At 41.3% G+C, this 14,511-nt stretch overlaps 1 protein-coding gene across 2 annotated transcripts in view; it reads left to right on the top strand.

Annotated features, from left to right (window-relative positions):
• Positions 1–14,511, top strand: part of ric1 (RIC1 homolog, RAB6A GEF complex partner 1) — a 121,845-nt gene that overhangs the window by 90,740 nt on the left and 16,594 nt on the right. The window contains exons 18-22 of one of the 2 annotated variants that reach the window (XM_055632639.1): positions 587–703; positions 2,606–3,334; positions 8,154–8,312; positions 12,695–12,831; positions 14,067–14,341. In XM_055632639.1, the coding sequence (XP_055488614.1) occupies positions 587–703; positions 2,606–3,334; positions 8,154–8,312; positions 12,695–12,831; positions 14,067–14,341 (1,417 nt within the window). Of the gene's footprint in view, positions 1–586; positions 704–2,605; positions 3,335–8,153; positions 8,313–12,694; positions 12,832–14,066; positions 14,357–14,511 lie in introns of both variants that reach the window. The other variant, XM_055632638.1, reaches the window with a different exon arrangement.

Raw genomic sequence — 14,511 nt, 5'->3', positions numbered from 1 at the left:
CAGACCATGAGAAACAAGATTATCTGGTCTGATGAAACCAAGGTATAACTCTTTAGCCTGATACAAAAGCAACTCAGTGGTGGAACATCATCACTAATTTTTGCACTTTACCATAACTCCACAGATCTGAAGCAGAATACTAAGTGACAGTGATTTATCACAAAACATAACATCTGCTTCCCTTATTGTTAAAGAGCAATTCATTAGATTAGAGTTTTTAAATGTTCAAAAATATGTTTTCCCACCAAGAATTCTCGTAAGTTTCAAAATTAAGAATGGTAAAATTATTTTGGGGGATTGATTTATCATTCACAGCACTTGAAAAAAATATTTACGGTACATCACCTTCGTTTAAAAAAAATAAAAAGCTGTTCCACAGTAACACTAGCCAGCATAAACATGAACACTGAAGACATTTTATTTTGAAACTCCATAGCTGTTGGTTATGCAGTTCAAATGGACGTTGATTATTGTGAAAGTAAACTGAAAGCAGTTAATAACGTTAAATTTTACTTTTTAATATTATTTACTGCTAAGGAAATTCCTACTTTATTAAGTGCCTTTGCCTAAATAATTTATCTTTCAGGCCTGTGCTGCAGAGAGCATTATGCTAAATTTGGCTGGTCAGCTTATCATGCTACAAAGGGATCGATCAGGTCCTCAGGTACGAGAGAAGGACAGTATTTCCAAACATAAGAAGCTGGTAAGTAAACACACTGGAAAAATGACCAAGCAGACTAGCAGAAAAGCATTACATACAGTGCCATCCACAATGTTTGGGACAAAGACCCATCATTTATTTATTTGCCTCTGTACTCCACAATTTGAGATTTGTAAGTTAAAAAATCGCATGTGCTTAAAGTGCACATTGTCAGATTTTATTAACGGTCATTTTTATACATTTTGGTTTCACATGTAGAAATTACAGCTGTGTTTATACAGTCTCCACATTTCAGGGCACCATAATGTTTGGGACACATGGTTTCCCAGGCGTTTGTAGTTGTTCAAGCGTGCTCAATTGCCTCCTTAATGCAGGTATATGATAGCTCTCAGTACCTAGTCTTTCCTCCAGTCTTTCCATCACCTTTGGAAACTTGTATTGCTGTTTATCAACATGAGGACTACATTTGTGCCAATTAAAGTAAAAAAAAACATTATGAGACTGAGAAGCAGGAATAAAACTGTTAGAGACATCAGCCAAACCTTAGACTTACCAAAATTGGCTGTTTGGAACTAATTAAGAAGAAAGAGAGCACTGGTGAGTTTACTAATTGCAAAGGGACTGGCAGGCCAAGGAAGACCTCCACAGCTGATGACAAGAATTCTCTCTATAATAAAGAAAAATCCCCAAACACCTGTCCGACAGATCAGAACCACTCTTCAGGTGTGGATGTGTCAATGACCACTGTCCGCAGAAGACTTCATGTACAGAAATACAGAGGCTACACTGCAAGATGCAAACCACAGGTTAGCCGCAAAAATAGGATGGCCGTGTTACAGTTTGCCAAGAAGTACTTAAAAGAGCATCCACAGTTCTGGAAAAAGGTCTTGTGAACAGATGACACGAAGATTAGCATATATCAGAATGATGGCAAGAGCAAAGTATGGAGGAGAGGAGAGTAGCCAAGATCCAAGCATACCAGCTCATCTGTGCAACACGATGGTGGGGGTGTTATGGCCTGACATGTATGGCTGCTGAAGGTACTGGCTCAATTATCTTCATTGATGATAGAACTGCTGATGGGAGTAGCATAATGAATTCTGAAGTGTATAGACACATCCTATCTGCTCAAGTTGAAACAAATGCTCAAAACTCATTGGCCGGCGGTTAATTCTACAGCAAGACAATGATCCCAAACATACTGCTAAAGCAACAAAGGAGTTTTTCAAAGCTAAAAAATGGTCAGTGCTTGAGTGGCCAAGTCATCACCTGATTTGAACCCAATTGAGCATGCCTTTTATATGCTGAAGAGAAAACTGGGGGGACTAGCCCTCAAAACAAGCATAAGCTAAAGATGGCTGCCCCGAAAAGTTGCCTATCTCCTTCGCTCCATAGATGCACCCGCTGAGTTTCTCCAGCATTTTTGTGTACTTTGGCTGCAATACAGGCCTGGCAGAGCATCACCAGAGAAGACACCCAGCAATTGGTGATGTCCATGAATCGCAGACTTCAAGCAGCCATTGCATGCAAAGGATATGCAAAAAAATACTAAACAAGACTACTTTCATTTACATGATATTACTGTGTCCCAAACATTATGGTGCCCTGAAATGGGGGGACTATGTAAAAACACTGTAATTTCTGCATGGTGAAACTAAAATATATAAAAATGGCCTTTATTAAAATCTGACAATGTGCACTTTAACCAGATGTGATTTTTTTCATATTGCAATTCTCAAATTGTGGAGTACAAAGGCAAATAAATAAATGATGGGTCTTTGTCCCTTATGGAGGACACTGTATGCTTTAAATGTTTGAGTATTTTGGTCATTATAAATTAAAATAACCTGAAATAATATAGCTAATGATATTTTTGAATCACTTAAACAACTCTTCGGAGCAGCTCTGCTAATTTCACAACAAGAATTTTGTTATGTCTTTTAGCTCCCATCCTGTGCACCCATTGTACTTGCACAGTGTGTTGAAAATGTGTGGACAACTTGCCGATCCAACAAACACAAACGTCATTTGCTCGAAGCGCTCTGGCTCAGTTGTGGAGAAGCAGGAATGAAAGTTTGGCTCCCTCTTTTTCCTCGAGACAATCGCAAACCACATTCCTTCCTATCCAGGCGGATTATGTTGCCATTCCAAATCAATATCTATCCCTTGGCTGTTCTATTTGAAGATGCCCTAGTCCTTGGCGCAGTGAATGAAACTGTGCTATATGATAATTTATATGTACATAACAGTGAAAACGAACCATTAGAAGTCCTATTCCCTTTTTGTACTGTTGAGAGGACTTCCCAAATCTACCTCCACCATATTCTTCGCCAGCTCCTCGTCAGGAACCTTGGTGAGCAGGCTCTGCTCTTAGCTCAGTCCTGTGCTACATTGCCCTATTTCCCTCATGTACTGGAACTGATGCTTCACGAAGTATTGGAAGAAGAAGCTACCTCCCGGGAACCTATTCCTGACCCATTGCTTCCAACTGTGGCAAAGTTCATTACCGAATTCCCTCTGTTTCTGCAGACAGTAGTTCATTGTGCTAGAAAAACTGAATATGCCTTGTGGAATTATCTGTTTGCTGCTGTAGGCAATCCTAAAGATCTGTTTGAGGAATGTTTACTGGCACAAGATTTGGACACTGCTGCGTCTTATCTCATCATCCTGCAGGTAGGAACTTGGTGTATACTGATTTTTTAAATAATCGCAGGAAAAAAGGTGTAGCTTTGAAATTTACTGTAAATGCTTCAGAGTGTAAGTTTTTGACATTTAAATCAAAATGTTGACAGATCCCAGTACTCTCAACTATTTCACATATATCACAGAGTGAATTGAATTGGTTAAAGTCTTCTGTGCAGGTGAGCACCTCGAAAGAGACCAAGATGGATCATTCATTCAGCAGTGATAGACACCAAAAGCAGCAGTAACTCAGCGGGACAGGCAGCATCTCTGGAAAGAAGGAATAGGTGACGTTTTTGGTCGAGACTCTTCTTCAGCAGTTCTGGCCGAAGATAATTGTAAATGCTTTTAAGCTTGGCTTTAAGAGGATGCGCATGCTCAAACCATCTTCACAGTAGAAGGCACTAAAAACACTCCAAACACAATAGATAATCAAGGGGCTATGGGGCAGGAGGAACGTAAAACAAGTTCTATCATTTGAGAAAAAACAGACTAGATAATTTAATGCGACCAAAGATGTAAGTCTCTTGGGGTGTGGGAGTGTTTGTTGTAATCTTCTAAAAGTGTCTGGATTTTGGAGAGGCCCTGGAATTGGAAAACCACAACTGCAATACCTCTTCTCCAGGCAGAAGGCACATGAAATACAAAACGTGCAGCTACAAGTAATTAGAAACGCTAGTGGAATGTTGGCCATTATTACATGTTTCATAGTATATATAAGATAGCTCGGATGAACCCTTGCAATGCACTGGTGAGACTGCACCTTTACTTTACACTGTAGGCTTTAGAGATACAGCATGGAAACAGATCCTTTAGCCCATCGAGTCCACGCCTACACTAGCACTGTCCTAAACACTAGGGACAATTTACAATTTTTACCAAAACCAATTAACCTGCAAACTTGTACGTTTATAGAGTGTGCAAGGAAACCAGAGGACCTAGAGAAAGCCAACGAGCTCACAGAAAGAACATACAATCTCCATACAGACAGCATCTGTAGTCAGGATCGAACCTGGGTCTCGAACCTGTAAGGCAGCTGCACCACTGTGCCACATCATCACCTGGATAGAAAAAAGATTGTTTAAGAAATGATGTGATTGAGGCAATGCAGAGAAGGTTCTTTAGGTTGGTTTGAAGGGCATATGAAGGAAGATGAGAGGTACTCTTGTTGAAGCATGTAAGATTCTAAGATGGATTGACAGAATAGATTTTCAGATCACCCTAATGGAATGGAGGCATCTAAAACTAGGGAGCATAGTTTCAGAATAAGGATTTGTGCATTTAAATCCAGGGTGAGGAGGTTTTTCTTCCTAGGAGGTTGGTGATTTTATGGGAATTCTCTACCCCAGATGTGGAATCATTGAGTCACAGATTAACAGACATTAGAAATACAAAGGCATCAGAGTGGTATTGAAGAGAAAAACAGGCTTAAGCAGCCTAAAAACTTAGTCCTGTTTGTGTTTCTTATGATCTCATTTTTTAATTATTTTTTTTGCTGGCTTTTTAGTGAAGCAGCAAATTGTTCTTGGGTTATTTCCAAGTAGGTAATTTCCATTGAAAGTTTCATGAGCTATTGTGCAATACTGTTTTAAGTTACGGTGCTTAGGAGCAGAACACATCTGCTGACAGATTAAACAAGCGGGCCTTGTGCACGTTTCATAAAACATGTAAAAATATTGAAACTAAGAACAGAGGACGGCCACTCCATCCTTCGAGCTGCTCTGCCATTCAACACAATCATAGCTGATCATCCACTTCAGTACTCTATTCCCACCTTCTTTGCATATCCCTTAATCCCTTTCGCATTAAGAAATATGCATGCTTCCTTCCTGAATATATTAGCCACTAAAGACTTAGCCACCACTGCCTTAATATATTTAAAGATTTTGCCACTGCTGCCATCTGAGATAGATTTCCATTGTTCATCACATAGATGAAGACATTTCTCCTGATCTGCATTCTGAATGGTATACCCTGTATGCAAGGCTTTGGTCCCTGCTTCTGAATTCTACAACCATCAGAAACATCCCATACTTAGCCTGCCTAGTGCAATTGAATGTCTATGTTTCAATTGGATTCCTTTTCAGTCTTCTATAGTCCAGTGAGTATTAGACTAACCAATCCAATTTCTCTTTGGTGAGGCCATGTCACGTGCGCAGTTTTGCATGCACAGTTGGTTTTAGTTGCCTTTTCTGAAGAAGGATGTTCTTGTCCTGGGGGAAAGTTCAACAAAGGTGTACAGACTAGGTCTTGGGACAACAGGACTGATGGAAATGGGAAATTTGGATCTTGTGCTTGTACTAATTTCCTCATATTGAACCCTCATTCTTGACGTTCTTTGAATTTTATTCATTACCAAATGAACTTACGATAGGAAAAGTTCTTCAATTCATACTTCATATCCCTAATTCACACTTCATATCCCTAGAGTTACCTTTGTTCTGAACAGTCTGCATTTCTTGAAACTTTAGATTCCAGAGTGTGTACCTTGTTCTTGGGGTTGAGTCTAATTTATGGACTTATTACAACTTATCGTAACTACTTTCTCCAGTCTCTTCATTTTCTGTAGTTGTTCTTTGTTTCATTTTGGGTTTTTTTTCTCTCTTCAATCAAATTAAGGTTAATCCATTTTTCCCAGTAACTCAATGGAGCCACAATTAATATGGTTTCACAAACAGTGTTGGTAGCAGTAGTAATTGTTGCAAACAAATTTGGAAATCAGCGCTAAGAACAAAATGAGCCCTTGCAGTACTGATGCAAGAAAATACAAGCTCAAATGAGAATTTCACTGAATGGCACATACAGTTTTGACAAAATGGCAATAAATGACAGATGATTGATGACCCAGTGAAAGTCACCATGAACACATCTTGTGTACTAACAAATGCCTACTATTCTATATTGCACATACCTTACTGCACATACAGTAGCATAGTGAGATCCCTCAGAACATACAATAAATAAAAGGTTCCTTTGAAATCTTTAAAGTACAGAATAGAAAGACCAGATCAGATAGCATCTGTGGAAAGACAAACAGATAATCTGCAGTTGTAAACTGACTGAGTGTTACAACAATATCTGTCTTTATTTTAGATTTCTTGCACCTTATTTTTATTGTATACTAGACCAAGTGCAGACCCTTTGGGTCGGTTCCCCCAACGCGTGGTTGCGGGGGAGGGGGGATGGGCTGGGGGGGGGGGGGGGGGGGGGGGGGGGGGCGGCATGCGGCGTCACACACATTAAACAGCCCCCCCCCCGCACACTACCGCTAACTGCACCCCTTGATATTATATTATTATTACTTTGCTCCTTTTACCCCATAACCGCCCTATCCACTGATGCATAGCCCCCAACTCGCAGGCGCGTCTAGAGAGGGAGGGGAGGGGGGGTACAGAGTGAGGGCAGAGCGAGAATGGGGAGAGACAGATACAGAAGGGCAAGAGACAGAACCTGTGACGGGTAGAGAGCAAAGATCCTATAGGACAACAGATGGCGCAATGGGCTAAGTGTTCGTCTGGCAACCTGAAGGTGGCCAGTTCGAATCCTGCTTGTGGAGTGTGTACTGTCATTGTGTCCTTGGGCAAGACACTTCACCTACCTTTGCCTGGGACTAGAGACGGAAATTAGCTACTGATTAGCTACAATCTCGCATATTTACATGCAAAATGTTAATTAATATGCACTGTCCTATAAAAACAAAACATTAAACATTATAGCGGTATCAACAGCCGTTTAAAGCTGCTAAGGCAAGACGCGTTCGCCCAGGAGCGAGCGTTGACAGCAAAGAAGCACCGGCTTCTGACTCTCTGGAAACCCACAGCTGGGGGGGGGGGGGGGGGGGGGGGGGTCACGAGCTGCGCAGGCAGTGAGGAAAAGGTTCAGCGCGAGAGGCGCCACCGATCCGAGATCTGCAGAATCCTATAGTGGAACGGAGCTTTAGAATCTTTGTTCTGCAGAACTTTCTCAATCTTTCTGCGCCTTTAATCCACAGCGGTGGGGGGGGGCGGGGCCAGGAGGCAGGTGGGCCTTGATTGGTGGACATGTGGGCATTGTGATGTAGCAGCTAGCAAGCGGCGATTATATTTTAAAAAGTGAGTTTTGTGAACAACTTTATTCAAAATCTGGGGAAATAATTGACCGAATTTAGAGAGGAGTGCGTTTATGAAATCGTAAGATAAATCCATACCGAAATTGTAAAAATCTTCGCGTTTTTGCGTCTGGTTATTGAGGAGATACGTTTCAAATGCAAAATGACATACACCCACACACACACACAGTTTTAAAAGTATATAGATTATGGTTTAAAGTGCAGGGTATCTGCTATAGTTGTTAAATATAGTTTTTGATTATGTTTAAGATATGCTAGCCTTATATTGATGTTATTACTAATACTTTGGTTACATCGATTTTATTTTGCTGTAGAAACAATTTTTGAGTGCATTCCTCCGAAGAGAGAGTATCATTACTAATGTGTTGCTTGTAGTGTGAAGAACTAATGCTCTCCTGAATAAACTTTAAATCTCAAATACTGTAGTTGTTATGCAGGAAATCTAATAATCTGGCATCCGTTGGGTTAATAGCTTTCATCACTTTAATACATATCCAACATAGCTTCCAAAAACTAAGTTTGAGATTCTAAAATTGGGTTACCTGAATACCAGGTGTTCAGCGGCACAAATGTCATATTGGCTATGAGCTCAATATAAAATTTTAAATTTCCAAGCATATAGCTTGTGCATTTTCAATAAAGTCTATGGAAAGTTTTTGTTTAGTTCTATTTTCTCACCACTATTTCTCTCTCTCCTGGTAGAACATGGAGGTCCCAGCAGTTAGCAGACAGCATGCAACACTGCTCTTCAACACAGCTCTTGAACAAGGAAAATGGGATCTTTGTCGACATATGATCCGTTTCTTGAAAGCCATTGGCACTGGAGAATTAGAAACTCCTCCACCCACTCCTACAACTCAGGCAAGTATGAAAAATGCTTATTTTTGTGCATCATTTGAATGATTGACAGGTACAGTATTTAAGGCCCACCCTGATAGAGTATTATGGTAATGGTGTGTTGCTCCGCTGAACTACTGCACTCTTTGTGGTTTAGTATTTAGGCCCAACGATAGTGAAAGAATAGTGATGCATTTTTAAATGATAGCTAGTGGTTTGAACCAGAACTTGTGGTGGCATTCCTGATATCTTCGTGCCCTTGCTCTTCAGGAAATAGAGATTTCTGATATGGAAGGTGGTATTGAGGAGGCAGAGCAAATTGCTACAGAGCTTTCTGTATGTGGCTTACAGTGTATCCTTCTGCGGACGGAATGAATCTTCAGAATGCTAGATGAGGTGCCAGTGAAGTGGATTGTTTTGTTAACTAAAACATTCCCTAGGGATATTCGAGCTTCACTCACCCTAGCAACTGAAGAGTATTACATTACAGTCTTAAGTTTTGTTGAGAGTGGAAATATTTTGGAGATTCAAGAGGTGAGCTATTCTCGGCAGTAAACCTTGCCTCTTACCTTCCATTGATTCCACAATATTTATGTGATTTGATCCAGCTACATTTCTGGCCATCAATGATTCAATGTTGTTAGTGGGGGATTTGGTTCTGATTAAATAATTGAATGTCATGATTGAATTGAATTGAATCCTTTATTTATCATTCAGACCTTTCGGTCTGAACAAAATGTCGTTGCCTGCAGCCATACATGTAATAATAAACAACACACAATAAACACAAATTAACATCCACCACAGTGAGTTCACCAAGCACCTCCTCACTGTGATGGAGGCAAAACGTCTTAGGGTTACTGTCTCTTCCCTCCTCTTCTCCCTCTGCGCTGAGGCGATACCCCACCGGGCGATGGTAAGTCAGTCCTGTGGTTCAAGCTCCGCGGCCCGGGGGTGGTCGAAGCTGCCGCCCTCCAGTCCAGCGGACACAGCTGTTGCCATGGGAGCTCCGGAAAACAGGCACCAGCCTGTGACCTGCGAGCTCCCGACGATGTTGTCCACTGGCCCGTGGCCGAGCCCTGGATTCAGGTCGCCGCCGCCTCAGCCACTGGAGCACCGTCTCCGCCCCGCACCGGGCCGCCCACACGGGTGCGTCTCAGCCCTGCACCTGGCCGCCCACATGGGAGCGCCTTCCAGCTGGGAGCCCGGAGCTGGGCCGCCCACACGGGAGCGCCTTCCAGCCGGGAGCCGGGCTGCCCACACAGGAGTGTCTCAGCCCCGCGCCGTCCGCCCTCACCGGAGCGTCGAGTCGTGCCACTGCCCGAACGCTGCCGCAGCTTGAAGACGGCCAGCCTCGCGTTGGTAAGTCCTGGCTGGCTCTACCTCTGGAGCCTCGAGGTCGGTCGCAGGTTGGAGGTCGCCAGCTCCGCCATTAGGCCTCAGCTCAGAGGGGGGGAAGAGAAGGGGGATACGACAAGAAAGTCGCATTCCCGCGAAGGGAGAGACAGAAAGCCCTGTTTCAGCCCACCCCCCCCCCCCCCCCCCCCCCCCCCCCCCCCCCCCACACATAACACAACCTAATAACCAAAAGTATAACTGTACAAGACAAAAAAAAATAACACAAAAAGTAAAAACAGACAGACTGCAGGCGAGCCGCAGCCGTTTCACAGCGGCGCCGCCACTTCCGGAGAGAACGAGGAAGATGGTTGAGATGGTGAGATCAGTGCTTGGCATATATATGGCACAAATGTTGCATGTTAAAAGATCAATCCTGATTCTTGTCCAGGTCTTCATATATGTAAGTGTAAACTGAGAAATTCATGACGAATTACAGTGCCCTCCATAATGTTTGGGACAAAGACCCATCATTTATTTATTTGCCTCTGTATTCCTCAATTTGAGATTTGTAATAGAAAAAATCACATGTGGTTAAAGTGCAAGTAGTCATGTTTAGTATTTTGTTACATATCCTTTGCATGCAATGACTGTTTGAAGTCTGTGATTCATGGACATCACCAGTTGCTGAGTGTCTCCTCTGGTGATGCTCTGCCAGGCTCGTGTTGCAGCCATCTTTAGCTTATGCTTGATTTGGGGGCTAATCCCCTTCAGTTTTCTCTTCAGCATATAAAAGGCATGCTCAATTGGGTTCAGATCGGGTGATTGATTTGGCCACTCAAGAATTGACCATTGTTTAGCTTTGAAAAACTCCTTTGTTGCTTTAGCAGTATGTTTGGGATCATTGTCTTGCTGTAGAATGCACCGTCAGCCAATGAATTTTGAGGCATTTGTTTGAACTTGAGCAGATGGGATGTGTCTATACACTTCTGATTTCACTCTGATCTGAAGAGTGTTTCTGATCTGTCAGACAGGTGTTTTGGGATTTTTCTTTATTATAGAGAGAATTCCTCTGTCATCAGCTGTGGAGATCTTCCTTGGCCTGCCAGTCCCTTTGCGATTACTAAGCTCACCAGTGCTCTCTTTCTTCTTAATGATGTTCCAAACAGTTGATTTTGGTAAGCTTACGATTTGGCTAAAATGTCTCTAACAGTTTTATTCCTGTTTCTCAGTCTCATAATGACATTTGACTTTCATTAGCACAACTTTGGTCCTCATATTGATAAACAGCAATAAAAGTTTCCAAACGTGATGGAAAGACTGGAGGAAAGACTAGGTGCTGAGAGCTCTCTTATACCTGCATTAAGGAGGCATTTAAACACACCTGAGCAATTACAAACACCTGTGAAGCCATGTGTCCCAAACATTATGGTGCCCTGAAATGGGGGGACTATGTATAAACACAGCTGTAATTTCTCCATGGTGAAACCAAAATGTATAAAAATACCCTTTAATCAAATCTGACAATGTGCACTTTAACCATGCAATTTTTTTTCTACTACAAATCTCAAATTGTGGAGTACAGAGGCAAATAAATAAATGATGGGCCTTTGGCCCAAAAATTATGGAGGGTAGAAACTTAGAAACATAGAAATTAGGTTCAGGAGTAGGCCATTCGGCCCTTCGAGCCTGCACCGCCATTCAATATGATCATGGCTGATCATCCAACTCAGTATCCCGTACCTGCCTTCTCTCCATACCCCCTGATCCCCTTAGCCACAAGGGCCACATCTAACTCCCTCTTAAATATAGCCAATGAACTGGCCTCAACTACCCTGGGCAGAGAGTTCCAGAGATTCACCACACTCTGTGTGAAAAAAAAAAAAAACTGAAATGAAACTGGACAGTCATCAGTTGTAGCCAAATAGAAACATGAAAATAGGTGCAGGAGTAGGCCCTTCGAGCCAGCACCGGCATTCAATATGATCATGGCTGATCATCCAAAATCAGTACCCCCTTCCGGCTTTTTCCGCATATCCCTTGATTCCCGTAGCCCGAAGAGCTAAATCTAACCCTCTTGAAAACATCCAGTGAATTGACCACCACTGCCTTCTGTGACAGAGAATTCCACAGATTCACAACTCTTGGTAATAATGGGGCATGCTCATTAATGAAAATGGTTGGTCTTGGACACCACAGAAGACTGTCCTTATGATTAAATGATTGACCTCCAACAAACACTAATCTTCGGAATGTATTAAGATGTTGCTTTTTGCATCATTTTTTTAACATGAGTTCTTCTGTTATTTTGTGGTCTTTACAGTTTCAATTCCAAATGTATATAATTGACAAAATATTTTTTCCATAATACAGTATTGAGCTCAGCTTACAGAAATAAACTTAAACTTTGCTTTTTAAATTGGACATACCTTTAAAAGCCATCTGTCTAGTTTCTCTATTTTTCATGTGTGTTATTTAAACATTAGAGTATTGGGATTCTGGAGAAGTTTGGAACATGCAGATTAAGATGAACTTCACCCAGAATGAACAATCTTGCAATCAACATTGTGAATTAAATGTACTTGTTCTTATTTTACAAACATCAAACCACACTCTAATATAAACCTGAACCGTCGATCAGTCTTTCGTCCATCTTTACGCTGTAATGTTACAGGATGAAAATTGTTGGTTGTGTCTAATCTTCACGTAGTGTGGTTGATATGATTACTACTGCAAAATCAGTGAATAACCAAAACACGCAGTACTAGTTGTAACTAGTTGAGGATTTAATTATTTATGTGGTCGGTTATTGAGAGAATTAGCTGATGAAACCTGAGGCATTCCTGAAGAACATTAGATGACTGAGCTGTCGGCTGTTGTGACTACTCTTACTGCAAATTTCATTGCTCATAGACCGTGCATTATCTAACTTTACCTTCACTTCAAAATTAATTTCAGGATTCTTCTAATGCTCGACCAGATAGTTTTCTGTTTGTTCCCAGGTGGTGTAAGGGAATAGAAAATATCTTGAATGTTTTTGAGTTAATGTATTGACTTTTGTTTCATCATAGGAACCTAGCTCAACTGGTGGTTTTGAGTTCTTCAAACATAGGAGCATTAGTTTTTCACAGTCAACAGAAGGGCTCAGTACTGGTAAATTTAACCTCCAGAAGACACTAAGCATGCCTTCAGGGCCCTCGGCCAAAAGGTAATCATACTCTTTCATTTTCCAACGAGATTTTTGAAGTGTTCAGATTGAAGTGTTTACGAATTATCGTAAATCATTCCTAGTTATTTGCCACTAATAAATTACACTGACCTACAAAATGCAAAGAGAAATTAAATATTCATCAAAATTGTCAGGTACCGCAAGACTAAATGCAGATTTATTGGCAACAATTGCCACAGTGAAACAAACTCATAAAAGATCAGTATTGGTGTTACTTTGAACCACATTTCCTGGTTATCTGAAGAGAACATACATTAAATATTAGCAGTAGAAGCACGGAGAAGTTGAGAAAACTTTTTAAAAGTTCCCTGTGTTACATTTGGCAAATAGTTTTCCAAGTGTGGAATTATTTTAGATGTTCTAAGTTACATTTAATGTTTTTGGCCCACTGCTCCCAAGTTTGGACTAAAGGGCCTGTCCCACTTAGGCGACTTTTTAGGCATATTCGCTGGTGATCTTTGGTGAGTCTCCTTCATGGTCACGAGAAGTTCCCGCATTCTGGAAACTAGTCGCGGCCTCCGTATGGTCGCCACAAATTTTTCAACATGTTGGTCGCCATGGAGATAATCGATAATCCTGTGGTCGTAGGTGCAGTTGTAGGGGGGTCACCATGTAGTTATGGGTAGTCGAGGTGGTCGTAGGTAGTTTTAATTAATCGCCTTTGCTGACCGGGCATTTTCATTGGCTCATTGTGGGGAAAAAAACGTTTTCAGAACCAAAGAAACCGGTAATGTTAAATGCCCACCAAACTTCACAGCTGTGTATCTCTGGCTTATTAAAAGTTGTCTGGCTTCTTAAAAATGTCTCCACGCCTTCTCCCCATTCTCCCCACCTTTTTCCCCCCATCTGATTCCATGCTGTATCTCAAAGCTAAACTAAATAATCGTAAACACAAATTTTCCTCCTCCCACGTAATAACAAGCACATTAATAAACAAAAAAACACAGATACTGCTCTAAATGGTTGGACATAATCTGCATGGAAAGAAACATGCTAACTGACTACTGAATATTTCCAGCAGTTTTTGTTCAGCAGATTTCCAGGTTTTGCTGGGGGGTGCTTTGCTTTATATTAATAAACTAACCTACACTTCCTGTTGACATTCATTAATAGAAAATTTAAAAAGGTTGCAGGAATGTGATTTAGAAAATAAGTACAATAATTCCAAGCAACCCACTGGGGACAAATACTATTACTTTATATTTTTTCTTCAGGTGGAGTAAAGATGTTGATAGCGCTGAGAATATGTACATAGATGAAATGCTTTGGCGTCATGCACGAAGACTTTTGGAGGAGATGAGATTAAAAGATCTGAGCAGTTTTGCGGCACAGCTAGGTTTTGAGCTCATTGGGTGGCTCTGTAAAGAAAGGACTCGGGCAGCACGAGTTGAAGACTTTGTAAAGGCTTTAAAAAGACTTCATAAGGACTTCCTTTGGCCGTTTCCTGTTATTCCTTCCTGCTCCTTTGTAAACTCACCGTTCAAAAATGGTAAATACAAAACAGGTAATATAATTATTATTTCAGCCTGCATTTTAGAAAGATGCTTGTTATTTTATGTGTGAATGAATCACAGAATTTTCAGAATTATGCAACGTGCAAACACTGATGTGGGATCGTCAACTTTTAAAATGCCAGAGAAGATTTAATACCCACAGTGT

Source organism: Leucoraja erinacea, chromosome 3, assembly GCF_028641065.1.
Source record: "Leucoraja erinacea ecotype New England chromosome 3, Leri_hhj_1, whole genome shotgun sequence".
Classification (NCBI taxonomy): Eukaryota; Metazoa; Chordata; class Chondrichthyes; order Rajiformes; family Rajidae; genus Leucoraja; species Leucoraja erinaceus.
The sequence above is the reverse complement of the archived record's forward strand: the minus strand, read 5'-3'. Positions and strand labels throughout refer to the sequence as shown.